This window comes from Schistocerca serialis, chromosome 10 (genome assembly GCF_023864345.2).
Source record: "Schistocerca serialis cubense isolate TAMUIC-IGC-003099 chromosome 10, iqSchSeri2.2, whole genome shotgun sequence".
Lineage (NCBI taxonomy): Eukaryota > Metazoa > Arthropoda > Insecta > Orthoptera > Acrididae > Schistocerca > Schistocerca serialis.
The window spans coordinates 59891860-59911458 of record NC_064647.1 but is presented as its reverse complement, the minus strand read 5'-3'; the positions used below and the strand labels follow the sequence as shown (position 1 = coordinate 59911458).

Here is a 19599-nt window from a genome sequence, read left to right as displayed (position 1 = left end):
GTCTCTGAAAGGAAAGGGAAACAAGAAATACTGTCTCACAAGTGTGGTAAATTTAATTTTGCAGCAGGATGTATATTGTTTGGGAATAACTTGAGATTCTTTGCCCAACGCAGGCGTTTTGGCCTGCATCTTCCAACCATATATATATAAAATAGAAAGAAACATTCCACATGGGAAAAATATATTAAAAACAAAGATTCGATGACTTGCCAAACGGGAAAGCGCTGGTAGATAGACACAGTAAAAAAACACACAAAAACACACACACAAAATATATATATATATATATATATATATATTTTGTGGCTCATTTATGGTAGAAGGCTATAGGTAACACAAAAATTACAACAACAGAGTGAAGACAGTTAGATGTGGTTATGTTTTCAAGCTAACTGTGCCATTTTTTCCACTGCAGTACCAACATATAAGCCATTGCTGTTACAGTTTATTACCTCTTTGAAAATGTGGTGCACCACAATTTTGATAAATTAGTGTAGTCTGTACTGGACTCAGATGAGCTGCTCACTTATCAGGAGCAGACATCAGGCACTGCTTGAGTTCAAATGTGAACCAACTGGAGAAAACAGCAGCATTTTCAGTTACAGCAAGGATACACTGCTCTGTCATGGATCAGGCATGGAATTCCTAAACACCATGAACTCAGGAGGAACTCAGGGTGATCTTGAAGAACTCGGTTACTACTGTTGTGGAATATGGAGGCTTGTAGATGTTCCCAAGATAAAAATTTCACTCCATGGTGTAAAATATTGGTCCAGGTGCTGCCACTAGTCAGGAATCAACTTTTTGCCACCGTAGAACTTGCTATGATAACAGGGGTTAGGACTTATATTCCAATAGTGACGAAGTTTACAGCTGCTCTGTCTCTATATTGGAGTTGTATCCTGCATTGCCTGTAGTTTCTAACACACCACCTGGTCATAACAGAATTCATCACAAGATTATTATTATTATTATTATTATTATTATTATTATTATTAAGCTGCACTTCAGATTGAATTCCAAAGAAATCTACCTAGCCTGTTGTGGCTTAATCTGGGAAGAGAAAAATTTCTCAATTTATGAAAAGGTGTTATTGTAATACTGTTCCTGAAAGTATTCAATGACCCTACCTGCCCAAGAATTTATAGTGTTGCACCACCATCTGTGGGCAAAAAAGGTTGCAGCAAATGGTGAACCACTATCTCACTTGGGTTCTCAAACCCAGATGTATTCTTAATTTCAGTATGGATTCAGAAGGTATTGTTTACCATAACTGATGACCTAAGCCGGCCGCTGTGGCCGAGTGGTTCTAGGTGCTTCAGTCCAGAACTGCGCTGCTGCTACGGTCGCAGGTTCGAATCCTGCCCCAGGCATGGATGTGTGTGATGTCCTACTTAAGTTCTAAGTCTAGGGGACTGATGACTTCAGATGTTAAGTCCCATTGTGCTTAGAGCCATTTGAACCATTGTTTTGATGACCTGACTCTGTTGGAAGTTATACTACATCAGGATTTTCTGTAGAAACAGCACTCAGTAGACATCTTTTTCAATCCTGAAGAGGCCTACAATGTTACTTTGAGGGATGAATGTTCTGGGAGAGACTGATGGTTATGGATTTTGCAGAAATCTTACCTTATTTATATTGTTTTCTCTCCCAATATTATATCAGTTATGTGAGAGTGTTTTGAACAGGATAATGGTTTCCCTCAAGGTGGTAACCAAAGTGAACTATCTTTGGAAGTGCGATTAGCACAGGGTATATACTGCCCAGGACAACTGGAAAAATCTGGAAATTTTTTGATCTGTGAAAACCCCTGGAATTTTTTAAAAATTCTTTGACTTTTTCATTATTTTATTTTTCATCTAAATTTTTATAAGTTTGACTCGTAGAACTGATACTGTAACAAAGAATTTTACTTGAGCCCACTACTGCAGCAGAGAAAAATGCCAAAATACAACTTGAATTGCAAAGAAGAAGAGCCATTTACAAGAAGTGCACACACAAGTTTCTGCTGTCTGCTGATAGCAAAATGTGTTGAAGACTAAGAAACACTTCATAACAGCGAACTGATTTTGATGAGTGTGATACCACAACTGTTTACATTTCTAACAGATTGTGGGAAAATATTGCAAATGGTGATGGAAGAAGCATTACTGTCAAAGTAAATTTTCTTTTACACAAGATGGATTATGTTGTATGTGAGAATGTGTGATGAATTTCTTAGATCATGGAGCATTTGACTCTCTTTCAGAACTTAATGCTTTGAGGAACAGCCACATGGCAAAATTTTGGGCCCAGAAAACCAGCCGTTTATGCCGTTATTTAAAAATTTACTGGCATACTTATGTTTGATATTTTGTAACAGGTAACACATGCTAAAAAAAGACCAAGCTTGAAAGTTAATTTTTCACATGTATTCAGCACGTTAACCCACGAAATGTTCAATGCACAACAGTGAAATCTGTAATCTTGCTTGTCAGAAATATTCACCTGCTGCAGTTCAAGCTTGCTCTTATGATACTGCCTAACCCCACCATCAGGAAAAAAAGGAAAGAAAGCAAAAATTTTTTGATGAGTTTAGCTTATCTGGTAATTATGTTGTGTGCACATTTATTTGACAGTAAAAACCATTAATTTTTCCTATTTGTATGACCACAGTACGTAACAGCAATGTTGCTATCAGCTTACTACATCATGTGGGCTGACTACATCAGTGAAGGGGGAGGCATGTTTATAGCGATAAGAAGTGCAATAGTATCAAAGGAAATTGATGGAGATCCGAAATGTGAAATAATTTGGGTGAAGGTCACTGTTAAAGCAGGCTCAGACATGGTAATTAGATGTCTCTATAGGCCCCCTTGCTCAGCAGCTGTTGTGCCTGAACACCTGAAGGATAATTTGGAAAATATTTCGAGTAGATTTCCCCACCATGTTATAGTTCTGGGTGGAGATTTTAATTTGCCCGATATAGACTGGGAGACTCAAACATTCATAACGGGTGGCAGGGACAAAGACTCCAGTGAAATTTTTTAAAGTGCTTTATCTGAAAACTACCTTGAGCAGTTAAACAGAGAACCGACTCATGGCGATAACATATTAGACCTTCTGGTGATAAACAGCCCCAAACTATTTGAAACAGTTAATGCAGAACAGGGAATCAGCGATCATAAAGCGGTTACTGCATCGATGATTTCAGCCATAAATAGAAATATTAAAAAAGGTAAGAAGATTTTTCTGTTTAGTAAAAGTGACAAAAAGCAGATTACAGAGTGCCTGACGGCTCAACACAAAAGTTTTGTCTCAAGTACAGATAGTGTTGAGGATCAGTGGACAAAGTTCAAATCCATCGTACAATATGCGTTAGATGAGTATGTGCCAAGCAAGATCGTAAGAGATGGAAAAGAACTACCGTGGTACAACAACCGAGTTAGAAAACTGCTGCAGAAGCAAAGGGAACTTCACAGCAAACATAAACATAGCCAAAGCCTTGCAGACAAACAAAAATTATGCGAAGCAAAATCTAGTGTGAGGAGGGCTATGCGAGAGTCGTTCAATGAATTCGAAAGTAAAGTTCTGTGTACTGACTTGGCAGAAGATCCTAAGAAATTTTGGTCTCATGTCAAAACGGTAGGTGGATCAAAACAAAATGTCCAGACACTCTGTGACCAAAATGGTACTGAAATGGAGGATGACAAACTAAAGGCCGAAATACTAAATGTCTTTTTCCAAAGCTGTTTCACAGAGGGAGACTGCACTGTAGTTCCTTCTCTATATTGTTGCACAGATGACAAAATGGTAGATATCGAAATAGACGACAGAGGGGTAGAGAAACAATTAAAATCGCTCAAAAGAGGAAAGGCCGCTGGACCTGATGGGATACCAGTTCGATTTTACACAGAGTACGCGAAGGAAATTGCCTCTCTTCTTGCAGTGGTGTACCGTAGGTCTCTAGAATAGCGTAGCGTTCCAAAGGATTGGAAAAGGGCACAGGTCATCCCTGTTTTCAAGAAGGGACGTCGAATAGATGTGCAGAACTATAGACCTATATCTCTAACGTCAATCAGTTGTAGAATTTTGGAACACGTATTATGTTCGAGTTAATGACTTTGCTGGAGACTAGAAATCTACTCTGTAGGAATGAGCATGGGTTTCGAAAAAGACGGTCGTGTGAAACCCAGCTCACGCTATTCGTCCACGAGACTCAGAGGGCCATAGATACGGGTTCACAGGGAGATGCTGTGTTTCTTGACTTCCGCAAGGCGTTCGATACAGTTCCCCACAATCGTTTAATGAACAAAGTAAGAGCATATGGACTATCAGATCAATTGTGTGATTGGATTGAAGAGTTCCTAGATAACAGAACGCAGCATGTCATTCTCAATGGAAAGAAGTCTTCCGAAGTAAGAGTGATTTCAGATGTGCCACAGGGGAGTGTCATCGGACCGTTGCTATTCACAATATACATAAATGACCTTGTGGATGACATCGGAAGTTCACTGAGGCTTTTTGCAGATGATGCTGTGGTGTATCAAGAGGTTGTAACAATGGAAAATTGTACTGAAATGCAGGAGGATCTGCAGCGAATTGACGCATGGTGCAGGGAATGGCAATTCAATCTCAATGTAGAAAAGTGTAATGTGCTGCCAGAACATAGAAAGATAGATGCCTTATCATTTAGCTACAAAATAGCAGGTCAGCAACTGGAAGCAGTTAATTCCATAAATTATCTGGGAGTACACATTAGGAGTGATTTAAAATGGAATGATCATATAAAGTTGATCTTCGGTAAAGCAGATGCCAGACTGAGATTCATTCGAAGAATCCTAAGGAAATGCAATCTGAAAACAAAGGAAGTAGGTTACAGTACACTTGTTCGCCCACTGCTTGAATACTGCTCAGCAGTGTGGGATCCGTACCAGATAGGGTTGATAGAAGAGATAGAGAAGATCCAACGGAGAGCAGCGTGCTTCGTATAGGATCATTTAGTAATTGCAAAAGCGTTACGGAGATGATAGATAAACTCCAGTGGAAGACTCTGCAGGAGAGACGCTCAGTAGCTAGGTACGGGCTTTTGTTAAAGTTTCGAGAACATACCTTCACTGAAGAGTCAAGCAGTATATTGCTCCCTCCTACGGATATCTCGCGAAGATACTATGAGAATAAAATCAGAGAGATTAGAGCCACACAGAAGCATACCGACAATCCTTCTTTCCACAAACAATATGAGACTGGAACAGAAGGGACAACCGATAGAGGTACTCAGGGTACCCTCCGCCACACACCGTCAGGTGGCTTGCGGAGTATGGATGTAGATGTAGATGTAGATGTAGATGTAGATGTAGATGTATCCTATGCCCTGAATATCTTCTGTGTTGGGCTGATGAGATCATGTGACATGAATGAACTATGATTGGCAGACAAAAGCACATCACCCAGCTGAATCTCGATTTCAGTGTTTTGGAAGCTACCATGCTGTATTTGGCGAAATTCTTATTTATACTTTCATAACTCGAAAATATGCTATGTACATGTTGCCCATGAAAGATTTTTCCAACATGAATTGTTTATTTTGCTGGGTTTTGTTTCCTAAAGTGCCAGGAATGTCTCAGGTGGTTTATGAAACCTCTGAGGGAAAGTATATTGTCCCCTTACATGGGAAAAGTGTATTTTCATCCAGGGTTTGGTGTGTTTTCTCCCAGTAAAAAGTGTATTTTTCCCTCCATGTCCTCCCCTGCAATAGCAATCAGACACACAGACTGAGATTAAGACACTCACTTCTTTGGGAATGTCGATTTTTATCAGTCTCATTGCATTTATAACCTGTCAGTTGCACAAAAGAAGGCTACCATTCCAACTGTCGAATGTTCAGTGACATTTAACAGGTGTCATATTTATTCGAGACTATCCATTGTTGTACTTACAGGACCTGACTGAAAGTTCTCTGAAATCATTGAATATCTACCTTGCCTTAACCACAGGCCATCATAAGAGTTGCATTGGGATTCTAGCCAGTGAAGAAGATAGAATGGACTTGTGTATTGAACTACCCAAGCTCGTCTGGCTCCCTGTTGTACAAACCTAATACAGGACGAAGTCCATTTCGCACCATTAAGGACTCCCTTCTTCAACTGCAAAGTATGGGGAGATGATGTTATTTTGCTGGATTCCAGAGGATTTATGAGCTCAGCGAAATTAACTGACTGGTGCAAAGTCGATGTGTGAGTCCATATGTGCTGTGATGTAACTATTTGGGCATTTGGAGGAGGAGGTGTGTGAGACCTCTCAGTCCTGTTCATTTTGTACTGTACATCACTGAAAGATTTTACAAAATGTTTTAAAATTACTGAAGAGTCAAAGCAACTATAATGCGATTTAAGAACAGTCAACATACAGCTATATTCACACAGACCTTACAGACCATCTAAGTTATAAAATGCCTTTAATTAAAGATGTAGAGATGCAGTTTACTGCCACCATGTCATGCTCTCCACCCTGGTCTACCTCCAGGAGTGTGAACAGCTGGTGTAACATGCCACTACAGTAACATTTATACAATGAAGTGTTCACTGAAAGGACTTTTGCCACTGTTCTGGAGGAAGTGTCATTGAAGAGAACATTCACTTTACTAAAATATAACTTTTTAATTAGTTGATTGTCTTGAAGTTGGCCTCATTGTCTTCTTTTCAGGTCTGCAGGTTTGGTTGTACAAATAAACATACTATTTGTAGGTTTTTCGAGTTGATGGTATGTTAAACATCAAATAAAACAGTTTCTTCATCGCATCTTCTGTATTCATAAATTCAAAGACAATTGGTTCATAAGATATGTACTGCAAAAGATTCCATAAGACTCTTCTTTACACAATTAAACATTGCTACTTCATACAGCTGTCATCCCAACACTCCACCATACAAGCACTCTTCCTGTCAAGTACAAAAAGAACAAGGACAAAGATAATGTTTGAGGCAAAGAGGTTTACATGATTTATGTTATTAAAGACTTGTATCAGTCAAGTGATATATAATTTAGTAAAACAACTTTTTGTATTAAATAATGAATTTTGTTTAACATAGTTTTATATGAACTTTTCTACTTACAAGTGAAATTGTTGATACTGATTGGAACTGAAGGGTTCAGGTTGTCTCTAAAGCTTGATTGTGTCACATTGGACAGGCCTGTCAAGGATGGCTGTATGTGGAGCTGCATCTCTGCCTTCTTTCAGCTCCTGCACTCTTTCCTGTTTCCACATGTGTTGGAGAACTACTTCTTACAGAAGGCTGATGTCATTGACTTAGAACTTCACCAACCTTCCATTTGAGTATGTGACTTGGTGGAAATTGTGCAAGAGCATGGGAAACCTCTTCTCCAGTGCTTCCATAAACCTTCTGCTGTTTACTAGCATATTCTGAATTCTCTCATCAAGTTCATTATGACTGATGGCTTGAGTTCTATTGCCAGTCTCACACATCTCTCCTGCTCAAAGAAGTGTGCTGGCAAGAGCACTTCACCTTCATTTTAGGCAGTTAGTCTCGAGGCAGTTTAAGTATTCGTAAACAACGTCTGCAGCCATTCTTCATTCATACTGTTGCATTTGAGCACTTTTCAGAGAGACCTTTTGGTTAAATTAAGCATTCTCTACCACCAATTGTGACGATCCCCTTACCCGCTGTTTTTATTGTTCTTCATTTTACAGATCTTGAAGTCTCAGATTCTGAGATGCTGAAAACATATTCCGGAGGTTGATAGTATGAAGGATAGTGACAGATGATGTAGAGAAAACAAGAAATGATTTTTAAAAATGATTCCTTCCACTTTATTTGCACTATAGTGCTGTTGATGGCCAGCTACAGTTTTACAACTCACAAATTAAACAAATAAAGAGAAGTGTATCTCTTCTTTTCCAAACACATACAGTCGAAGAATCACCCAATTTTTAATTAAAAGTCACTGTAATTGTTGAATCTTGTAATGGCATACTGTGACAGAAGTATGAGAGTAATGGTGCATGCAAAGTAACTTACAGCACAATGAACAATATTAATGACATGGTCCAGTCAATAAGAGTTAGTAGATCATCAGCACTTTTATGTTGAACATTTACTAGCTCACCCAAGATCTTTAGCTACAAAGATATCACTGAGTTCCCCATTCTTCACAAACATTTACTGCATGTATTATGTTGCAGAGCAGGATTTCACTTTAACTGACATGGAGATACAGAAATTCAATCAAACCAACATAAAGATGATACCCATTTGTTTTCTGATCACAGATATTCACACAAACCAACATGTATATGTTGACATCCAAGTGCAGACTGACAATTTTGAGAGAGAGGTGACTGTTTATTGACAGGCCTAAGAACACAATGTGTTTTTTGAAATTACTTTACTATTGTTTGGTTTATGAAAAATGTTTCACATTAGTAATTCACGAAAGTATACACAACAACAGTATTCATTTTTCGTCTGAAATCCCCCATTTATGAGTAAGGCATTGATCTTTAATTTTTATTTTATGATTGTAAATTATTCAAAATCTTAATTACTGACTGAATTAATTAGTGAGAGGTGTCATCTGATTCAGAAAAAATACAAAAATAAAATTGCATAGCCGAAGTTCAGACTCTTTCAGCCATTAAAGTTGAATAGGCAACTGAAAATTTGATACTCTGAACTTTGAATGTTAATTATTTGGTAATTTGATTAATCTCAGATAGTTGCAAATATGTTATTGGATAGTTGGAAATGTCTGATTTTGATTGATTGCTAACAATAGCTTAGCTGCTTATTAGCACTAATTGTTTTACCATTATATGATGTCATCGTAACTTCGGTTAGCTATAACTTTTAATCATACAAGTTAGTAAAACCAATTGCATAATTGTAATTAGGAATATTTAAAACAAGCATTGTACAGTGAAAAAATATCCATTTGGGTTTGGTCATGTTCTTTGATTCAGTTTAGTTTGGCATTGCCCAATACTATTTTACTTGCACCCTGTTCCATGCATCACTATGTTCTATTGAAGGATTACCTCTTTTTGATGAATCTGGCCTGTATGTAATTCCGGTTGCCACATAGAATTTTGTGGGCCAGCTATGCTGTACCACACCCATATAGGCTTCTCCAAAGTGTCTTCTCTGCTGCAGGAAATTGCTAAAGCTTTCCAACTAATGACTTATACCAAACTATCAACTGATGACTGAACACATATTTTCACTTTCAACCATCTGTTTCCAGAAGTTTGCTGCAAAACTGCATTTAGAGTTCAGTTCATTAACATGACGCTAGTACATTCTTTCTCTAAGAGAACTCAAACAAGGGTGCACCCGATTGCACAGTAATACAAAAGCTTTCTTACATTCCATTAAAAACCATCATTTGCTTTTCTCCTAAGAGATTCCATAATGATGTCATAATCCCATTTATTCTGTGTGTGTCGTCTGGGTCTGTGGACTGCATACCAGATGACCAGTAAGTAGTTAGCATTTTCTTGGCTTTCACACACTATAGCTACATCTTTCCTAGTGCCCTCTCTCTGTAGGATTAGGTATGGTATGTACAGTAGGTCTGTCAATATTTGCCTCCCTACTCCACTTAACATTATGAACATCTTTAACTGATGTGACAAGTTTTCTAATTGCATAAATATGGCTCTGATCACTATGCGACTTAACTTCTGAGGTCATCAGTCACCTAGAACTTAGAACTAATTAAACCTAAGTAACCTAAGGACGTCACACACATCCATGCCCGAGGCAGGATTCGAACCTGCGACTGTAGAGATCACACAGTTCCAGACTGCAGCACCTAGAACCGCACGGCCACCCCGCAATTGCATAAATAAAAACTTAACATTTTCCTGCTCATTTTCACTAAATGGTGTGTGGAATGCTGCAGCTGCCAATAAATCTTTGTAGTGCTAACAACAATTGATCCATTGTAGTGTTGTGAGCAGCTTTAGATGAATGGCTGTAGTCCCAGCACAGATGAACAGTAGAGTATTGCATCTAGTTATGGGACTTTGGCACACAATGGTCCTACACATTAATGCCAGTGACATGGGTCTGTGCAGTGTTACCTGTTCGGTTGATTGAATAGCATCGAGCTGCTGCCATTTCTTCCATTGAAAATTCACCATACAAATTCACTTGGTCAGTAAGTTTCCTTTTCAGTTGGAGGATGTTGGCAGTGACTGACAGCAGCTTGCAGTAGTAACAAAACCTTTCAGTGTACATCAGTAGCTAGGTTGCCTCTATAAGGAGAGCCTGTTGATTCGGGTGTGAGTTTTAGGTTTTTGGCAAAGAAACAGGTACAATACACGCGTGATATTCTTTTGGCCAGCAACAGGGCTATTGTGAAAGTTAAGGCCTTGTGCCAACATATGTCCACTGCATATAAAATTTTAGGAATTTTCCTTCTTGACAGAGGATTCACAAGATTGTCTTTACCTGGAAAGTGTCTCCATTGGAATGGCAATGTGTACTCGTAAATTTTTATAACCCTGTTGTGTACAAAAGTTCTTGAAGTGTTGGAGTTGTTCCTTAATCAGTTGAGTGCAAACATAGAATCAGTCCAAAGAGTTGCTCCACTTATGTCTGTGTTGGTACCCTTGCAATAATAATGTGGAAGTATCATCCCCACTAACAGTGTCAGGCTGTCAGCAGTTCTAGTCATGGCAGCACAATCCTCCTTTCAGTTATTAGCCTGACAAGAGACTCACTACTTACAGTTCACCTTACACACAAGATTCCACCATACATGCACTTTGAAGCAAACACAGAGAACATGGGTGCAAATATGTTCCTCCTGAGAAGTATGTAAATATGTGATTAGCTTGGAAGGGTTGACATCCGAGTGTGCCATCCAGCAGTGAGATGCTGAGGCAAGTATCTTGAATCAAATTCTCCCTGTTGCTGATACTGGGGTTACTACACACAGAGGGTCATAATGTTACATGTTGGTCTTATAGGCAGAAAGCAAAGAATGAGTAACAACAGTTATGCAAAAATCATATTCGTAACTCAGTGAGGTGCTTAACACAAATGCAATCTGATTCAAAGTGCAGTTCAAAGTGTCCTGGTCTGTAACCAAATCTGTAATGTTGGAATCACCGGCAGAGAGAGTTTTTTCACTCACAGATGTTGATCACAATACTGAAGGAGCTAATTGTAGCTTGTAGCAGCCTCTTACCCACTTTGGTAGCAGTATGCCTGCACCGCTGGAGAGTGACGTGTCTGTATGGTGGTTATCAGTTGCCAGCTGCAGCTGCCGTGTGGTTGCCTCTGACAGGAGGTACTAGTAATGTCCGGATCCACCCTGAGAATTACAAATTGACAGGCCAGCATGCCGTCTGTGGTGAACAGCACTACAGTCCTGCCCCCACACCACCTCCTCATTATCATAGTGTACTGGCTTCGCTGGTAATGATGACAGAGAGGTGTCAATGCAGGTCCCACTGAGAAGGTAGGAGCTGGAACTGTGACCAATGGCAAGCTCCTGCTTGTACCCCAACTTGCACATTGCAAATGATCGGGAACACCGGATGAGAAACCAGTCATAGGGTGCACGTCTGTGCCCAAGGACGGAGCATCTTCTGGAACTGGTTGTGACACAGTGGTGACTGGTGTGTCCTCAGAGGCATATAGAAAAATGGCAGGATGTAGAGGACTGCTAGAATGGTCCCATAAGTACTTGGCCTGACCGAGTGATGGCAGTTGTTGTTGAAAAGTATCTCTGGATTAGAAAGTATACGACCTATGAAGATGTGTTTCAAGTTTGAAGATGCCACATTGTTTAGCGTTTGTTTACCAGCCATCAATAGTGAACGTTGTGCGTGAACTTATGAAAATGGATAAAACTTGTCATCGTTATGTGATACTATGGGAGTCTTCTCCTTTGTTGACAACAGTAAAATATTGGGTAGCCATAAGAGCTGCCAAGACGAGCACCACAGTGGTTGTCCAAATGAGGTGACGACTCCATAAATGGTGAAGAAAATTCATAAAGTGGTACTGGATGATCGTCAACTGAAAGTGTGCGAGCTAGCAGACATAGTAAGTGCAGTAGCCACCAGAAAGATCGCGGGAGGCGCACATCGGCACGGCGCGTCACAGACGGTAGCTGCCGCAAGTAGAGTCCCGTCCACCAGAGGGCACGCGAGAATTCGGACGCGACCTCTGCCGGCGTAACAACAACAACAACTCGGGCAGCACGGGCCGTGCCCAGTCAGTTAACATCGGGCATGCCTAGGACACAGTCCCGGTCTATGCCAAGTGAAGTGCTATGTAAACGTGAACAGTGTTACTACACAACTGGCAACGAGTAGGGTCGTTCTCTTCTTGTCTTGGATATCTCCCTCGCTGTATCAAGTTTTGCGGCAGCTAGCGCCATTGCAGGAAGCCTCGTCCTTGTCTTTTGACGCATTGTGTTCATTGCTGTCTTCATATTATCACCGCCGCACGCATGTTGTGGCAGCTAGGGTCGAGTTCTATCAATGCAAGAAACAGCCCCATCAGTCTTACTGGGCATGGGCCGCTACCCTGCACGGTCTTAGTCGCAAGTGTCATTTTGTCACGGAGAAGTCGCGAGAGTCGTATGCCCACATTATGGTACGCGACATCATTGTTCGTTCGGCCCCTGATATCGAGGTCCGGCAACGGGCCCTTCAGTTAGAAGACCCTTTCCTCGAGGAAGTCCTGTCCATTGGTCAATCGTATGAAGTCTCTCACGCCGCAGGTCAACAGCTGGAAGTGTGGTGCGACGTCGCGGCGGTTCAGGGCGGCGCGTCTGCGTCCACTGTGTCCAGGGTGGACGACATGCGAGCAGTACAATCCGGCCGTTACGGCCGCTCCCGCACGGCGCGTAAACAGAATTCCGGCCGCTGGCCCCTGTTGCTGTCCTGTGCGTCGTGCTATATACATCACGATCGGTCAGAGTGCCCCCAGCGTTGGGCCGTTTGTCGCAAATGTAATAAAAAAGGTCACATTGCCTAAGTTTGCCGCTCAGCCTCAAAAGAATCAAAGGAAGCAGGTACAAAGGACATGGACGTTGACATTCAGGAAGTTTCATCGGGCCAGGCTCCCGACGCATCGGCACGCAAACTCTTTATCGAGGTGTCGGTTCGGTCGCGCCGGTTACAACTGCAAGTAGATACGGGCGCGGCAGTTTCTTTGTTGAATGCACAAATTCCGACCTTGGATCGCCCCCGTTGGCACCAGTTTACCGGCGTCTACACGGCTATGGTTACCAGTTGATTCCCCTACTGGGTCAATTCACTACCGATGTGACTTACAAATCAGTCACTCGGCCTATCACTTTTATTGTTGTCAGTGATGCGAGCTCCGCTAACTTCTTTGGCCTGGATGCCTTTCAAGCTTTCGGTTTTTCTATCGCTGACACCATACAGTTGGTCTCTGAAGATGTACCCTATCAATCATTGGAATCTTTGATCTCAGACTTTCCAGATATCTCTGAGGAGGGCCTGGGGCGTGTTTCAGATTTTGAAGCTCACGTAAAGGCGTCGGCTCGCCCGCGTTTACTACGCGTGAGGCAGATCCCCTTGGCTCTCCGCCCTCAGGTAAAGGAAGAGCTAGACCGGCTGACAGCCCTAGGGGTCGTTCTTCCCATTTCTTCTAGTGAGTGGGCTTCCCCCCACGTTATTGTAAGGAAGCCCTCAGGAAAATTACGTTTGTGGCAATTTCAAGGTCACCTTAATTCCCAATTGGTGGTGGACGCCTATCCTTTACCTCGTGCTGATGAATTGTTCTCCGCCGTGGCGGGAGGCAAATATTTTTCGAAAATCGATCTTTCGGAGGCTTATCATCAGATACCACTTGATGAGGACTCCAAACGGCTGGCGGTCGTCAACATCCCGTTTGGCCTTTACCAATTCCAGTGGTTGGCCTTCGGAATATCCAATGCCATGGCGATATTCCAGCGTTATCTTGAGCACGTCACGTCGACAATCGCTCATTGTATTAATTACCTGGATGACATAACTGTCACAGGCCGCAGCACGAAGGAACACTTGCACAACCTTCGCACCCTATTTCTCAAATTCAGGTCTGTGGGCTTGCGTTGCAACCTGCATAAGTCAAACTTCTTCCAACCGTCCATTGAGTATGTGGGCTACACCATCTCTCGGCACGGCATCCAGCCTCTAGGAAGTTTGGTCCAAGGTATCGTCAACCTTCCTTGGCCCGCTTCGCTGAAAGAGTTACAAGCTTTTTTAGGCAAGATAGCCTATTACCACCGGTTCATTCCCAGGGCTTCCACCATAGCCCGCCCCCTGTACTGCCTTCTGCGCAAGGGTGTTCCTTTTGATTGGTCGCCTGCATGCGAGCGAGCGTTCATCTCGTTGAAGGGCCTCCTCACGTCAGTGCCTTGTTTGGCTACTTTTGACCCCCATAAGCCATTGGTCCTGGCTGCAGATGCTTCGCAGTACGGGGTGGGGACGGTCCTGGCCCATCGCAACGCAGATGGTTCCGAGCAACCACTGGCGTTTGCGTCCAAAACTCTTAGTCCCGCACAGGCCCATTACTCCCAGGTGGAAAAAGAGGCTTTGGCCATTGTCTATGCTGTTACCAAGTTTCACCCTTTCTTGTATGGCACGAAGTTTCAGTTAATCACTGACCATAAGCCTTTAGTATCATTATTTGGCCCCACCTCTCAGATTCTGGATAGGATGGCCCACAGACTACAGCGCTGGGCCTTGTTCCTCTCTAAGTACCATTATGACATTCATTTTCGCCCTACCGGACAGCATGCCAACGCCGATGCTCTTTCCCGTCTTCCGGTGGGCCCGGATCCTACGTTCGATCGAGAGGAGATTATGTGTTTTCATTTGGATGTGGCGTCCTGCCAAGCGGTTGATGGCTTCCCAATCACTAGTTCTCGAGTTGCCAGGGAAACGGCAGCTGACCCGGTTCTCCAGCAAGTAGTTCGCCTCATTCAGCAGGGGTGGTCATCCCGCCCTCCAGGCCGGGCCTCGGACCCTCTTCGTAATTATTTTGTTCTACGAGACCGCCTCTCCATCTTGGAAGGAGTTCTCCTTCTGGCTACCAATGATACAGCTCCTCGCGTGGTTGTTCCTGCAAGCTTACGAAGGGAGGTCCTCACGTTATTACATGCGGGGCACTGGGGTGTTTCCCATACTAAAACCTTGGCTCGCAGACATGTGTACTGGCCCGGTATTGACAGAGAAATTGAGCACTTGGTGGCCGCCTGTTCCCAGTGTGCGAGCCAACAGGCATCTCCCAGGGCAGCGTTCTCTTCATGGCCGCCGGCAACCCAAGCATGGGAACATGTTCACATCGATTTTGCGGGCCCATTTCTCAATGGCTTTTGGCTCATTGTCATTGATGCTTATTCCCGATTCCCATATGTGGTTCGCTGCTCCTCAACCACTTCAGAAGTTGCAATCCAGGCACTAGCAATAATCTTTTCTGTGGAAGGTCTGCCAATCACCCTGGTCTCGGACAATGGACCGCAGTTTATTTCGCAGATCTTCCAGGATTTTTGTAGGCGCTTCGGTATTCGGCACGTTTGCTCTCCCCCCTTCCATCCACAATCGAATGGGGAAGCCGAGCGCATGGTGTGCACATTTAAGACGCAGATGAAAAAGTATGTGCACGAATTTCCTGCGGAGGAAGCATTGACATTTTTCCTGATGGCATACCGGACCACACCAATGGGAGAACGGAGCCCCGCAGAGCTCCTCCATGGGCGCCAACCTAGGACTCTGCTGCACCTCCTCCGGCCTGGTCCTCGCCAGTCTTCGCAAAACGGAGTAGCTAGCTTTCCACTGAGTATGTCGGTCTGGGCCCGTGGGTTTGGGTTGCAATCCACGTTGGATACCGGCAGTGGTCCTGCACCGAAATGGCCGCCGGCTCTATACATTCAGGCGGGGGACCGGGTGGTATGTCGTCACCAAAATCAGCTACTTCCATGTTTGGGCACCCACCCTCCTACCTCTCGGACACCGGCTTCCCCATTGCCATCACCCGTGTTGGTTTCTCAGGGGACGTTACCACCTCTCCCCGCTGTGACTCTGCCGCACTGCGATGATTCTCAGCCTTGGCAGCCTCCAGTAGCTCCAGCACTGTTATCGCCATCGTTCGAGATGCCTCAGCAAGAGCTGGCCCCCCTCGCAGGCCCGGCTTCTCAGGAGGCTGGTTCACCTGTGGTCGTCCCTTCCCCATCATCCCCGCCACTGGGTCTTGCCCCTCCCGAGGTGGAACAGGATCCGGAGTTTGACAGCTTGTCGCCCATTCTGTCCCGGGCTCCGGTGGTGGGACGACGGGGGCCTCTTCATGTGGGTCACTTCCAGCCGTATTCGAAGGTTCCGGCTCAAGGGTTGGCAGATCCCCTCGACTCCGGCCTTCCAGTGGATGTGGAGGTCATCGCTCCTGCCCGACGCTTCACCTTCCGATGCAGTGGATCGCAGTGGCTTCACCCCCCGAAGGAGGAGGGGTGCAGTAGCCACCAGAAAGATCGCGGGAGGCGCACATCGGCATGGCACCTCACGCACGGTAGTTGCCGCAAGTAGAGTCCCATCCACCAGAGGGCACGCGAGAATTCGGACGCGACCTCTGCCGGCGTAACAACAGTCAGTTAACATCGGGCATGCCTAGGACACAGTCCCGGTCTATGCTAAGTGGAGTGCTACGTAAACGTGAACAGTGTTACTACAGTAGGCATTTCAAAAAGTGCAGTACATCACATATTACCTGAAAATATGGACATGAGAAAACTGTGTGCAAGGTTTGTCAGTGTTGTGAAGATGTTTCAGTTGAGTCTTGAGCAAAGTTTTGCAGCAACAAAGCTGATTTTTTGCGCTGTTTCATAACCGTGGATGAAACATGGGTCCACCGCTTACAGTTCACCTTAAATACAAGATTCCACCATACATGCACTTTGAAGCAAACACAGAGAACATGGGTGGAAATACGTTCCTCCTGTGAAGTATGTAAATATGTGATTGGCTTGGAAGGGTTGACATCCGAGTGTGCCATGATGTGTTCTGAGACAAAAGAACAATCAAAATAATGGACACAAACTGGCAAACTGACTCCAAAGAAGGCAAAGACCGTTTCATCTGCAGGCCAGGTCATGGGATCAGTTTTTTGTGACGCGTGTGGGATAATTTTCATTGACCACCTTGAAAAATGAAAAATTGTCAACAGTGGGTATTATGGAAACTTATTCCAACATTTGGGCAAAGAAATCAAGCAAAAATGGCCGCATTTGGCCAAGAAGAAAGTGTTGTTTCTTCAGGACAATGCACTAGGCACAAGTTCGTTATTGCAATGGCCAAAATTAACGAATTAAAGTTTGAATTGCTATCTCATGTACGCTATTCGCCAGATTTAACCCCCTTGATTATTTTCTGTTCTCAAACTTGAAAAAATGGCTCGACGATCGCAGATTTTCAACAAATGAAGACGTGATGTTGGCAGTTAACGGGTATTTTGAGGATTTAGACAGTTCTCATTATAAAATGGGTGTCGGACTTATTTAACATTGCTGGGAAAACGGTATAGATCTGAAAGGTGATTATACATTATTTCGAAAATTTTTGTTTTTTCTTTATTGGGTTGGGTACTTGATGGGACCACCCTCATAGATCCCTGCAGCAGGGGTTGCTGTCTCCGTGATTACATCAGTGGCACTGTGTCGATACCCGTGGGATCCCCATCCAATGCTGGCAGCGCAGGACCCGAGGGAGGTGAAGGCGGCTGTGACTGTGAGATCATGCAGGGCTCTGTCTCTGAAACTGAGAAATCTGCAGGAGGATCACACAGCCAGCAGGCTGATTCTGATGGCATCTGTTCAGCCCAGGCAAACCTTGTATAAGATAAACAGAACAGTCAAGAATTGAATGATGGTGCCCATTCCCAGTGGGTTTCTGCCAAAGATTCTGAAAAAGACATGATTATTGACATTAAATTTAGTGTGCTGCAGAGGAAGGGCCATGTTGGACTTCACTCACCTCTTCTGGCTGACCCATTCTGCTGTTACTTCTTTGCCGCTGACAACATGAGACTCACTATACCATTTACTGGTGGACTGACCTCTCATAGATCCAGAACTCAGTTCCACATTACATGGGGGTGTCCAGTTACTTTTGATCAGATAATGTATGTGCAATTGAGTTTATTTGTGCAGTTTACCTATTTCATTGTTAGACTCTTAATCAATGATATTGTATTGTGCGTGGCTTCATTCATTAGTTTCATGTACATGCTTCTTTGATTTTCAGATAAATTATATACAGAGTAATTATTGTTGTCATATTTCATACCTTGTGTCGAAGGAAGAGTAACTTCCTGCATTTTTCTTTTTTTAGGTAAAGAACTAGTTAGTAATCAGCCTACAGAAGATGAGGTCAGCAATGAGCTTGAGGAGCTCTTTCGCCACACCTCACTGTCATGAAAACAATATTAAGAAGAGCGGCAGCAACTGCGATAAATTAATGTAGCATAAGTTTTTCTGTGTACAGGATGCGGCAGGAACAGTGTCCTAATTTAAATATTTTAATTATTAGTATGCATTGTTCAGAGAACACTTCATATGATTTTATTAGGCATGTCACTTTTAATAAATTATCCTTTAGATGTCCACCATTGTTGGAGACAAAATTTTTGGCACAAACAGATATACCCTTGCAAAGAAAGTCACTTGTTAATGGGCTCGATTTCTGCATGAACTTTGTTTTTCAAGTACTCAGTACTTGTTGGTCTGTTATCTTACACTTTTTGGATGAATGATGCGGCCAATTGATGTCATCAAAGTGGGAAAGAAGACTCTCTGGAAATATCCTGCATAAGGCTGTCACTATGTTTTGACTGTGTGAGCGGTTGCATCATACTGTTGAGGTTACAATGATCATATGTCACAGTTCCTCTATTATGAACTATTACAATGTGACAACATGTATGGCAGTGCTATCTGTGTCATTGTGCAGACATGCCAAACCACACAGTAACTATTGCACTATGAAGTGGTCTTTCACACATGTGATGACCATTGTTCAGCACTCAGTACCTAAAGTTTTGTTCTTTCACATACCTGATAAACAAAAGTGGACTTCATCAGATATCAGAAAATTGTGGAGAAAATCACACTGAGCGTTGATCATCTGCCATAGCTGTGTATAGAACTTGTGATGTGCTTGCTGATCTCTGGGCAATAACTGTTGCATCAGTTTGAGCTCGTGGATGGAAATAAGTGTACAGATGCCACATCCATCACAAACTTTTCTCCGAGATGATAAAGGGCTTGCTGCTGTCTACTAAGTGAGTGCACTGAAATTCTTTGAAAAGGAGTTGTTACTGTTACAGTGTTGTCTGGAAGGTGAACCATTTGTTGTCTACCTGGTGGCGGCTTATTTGTTGCAGATGTTTTTGTTCTGAAGCACTGAACCCATCTTGTAATCAGCTTCTGGGATGGAACTTGACAAATGGATTGCAGTTTAGTAGGACACTGTTTCTGCTGCACTATGTATAAGAAGTTTCTCTCCTTCAAAACCAACTTTACTTTTTTATGAATGTGAAAAGTTGGGGCACAGCATTATATACAACTAGAGAGTATTCT

General features: G+C 43.0%; 1 protein-coding gene across 1 annotated transcript in view; it reads left to right on the top strand.

The window, feature by feature from the left end:
- LOC126425248 (uncharacterized) overlaps positions 1-18452 on the top strand; it is a 230549-nt gene extending 212097 nt beyond the window's left edge. Inside the window, exon 9 of the mRNA XM_050088219.1 lies at positions 18353-18452. Within this exon, the coding sequence (XP_049944176.1) occupies positions 18353-18438 (86 nt within the window). The 3' untranslated portion in view covers positions 18439-18452. The remainder of the gene's footprint in view (positions 1-18352) is intronic.
- Positions 18453-19599: the final 1147 nt, after the last annotated feature.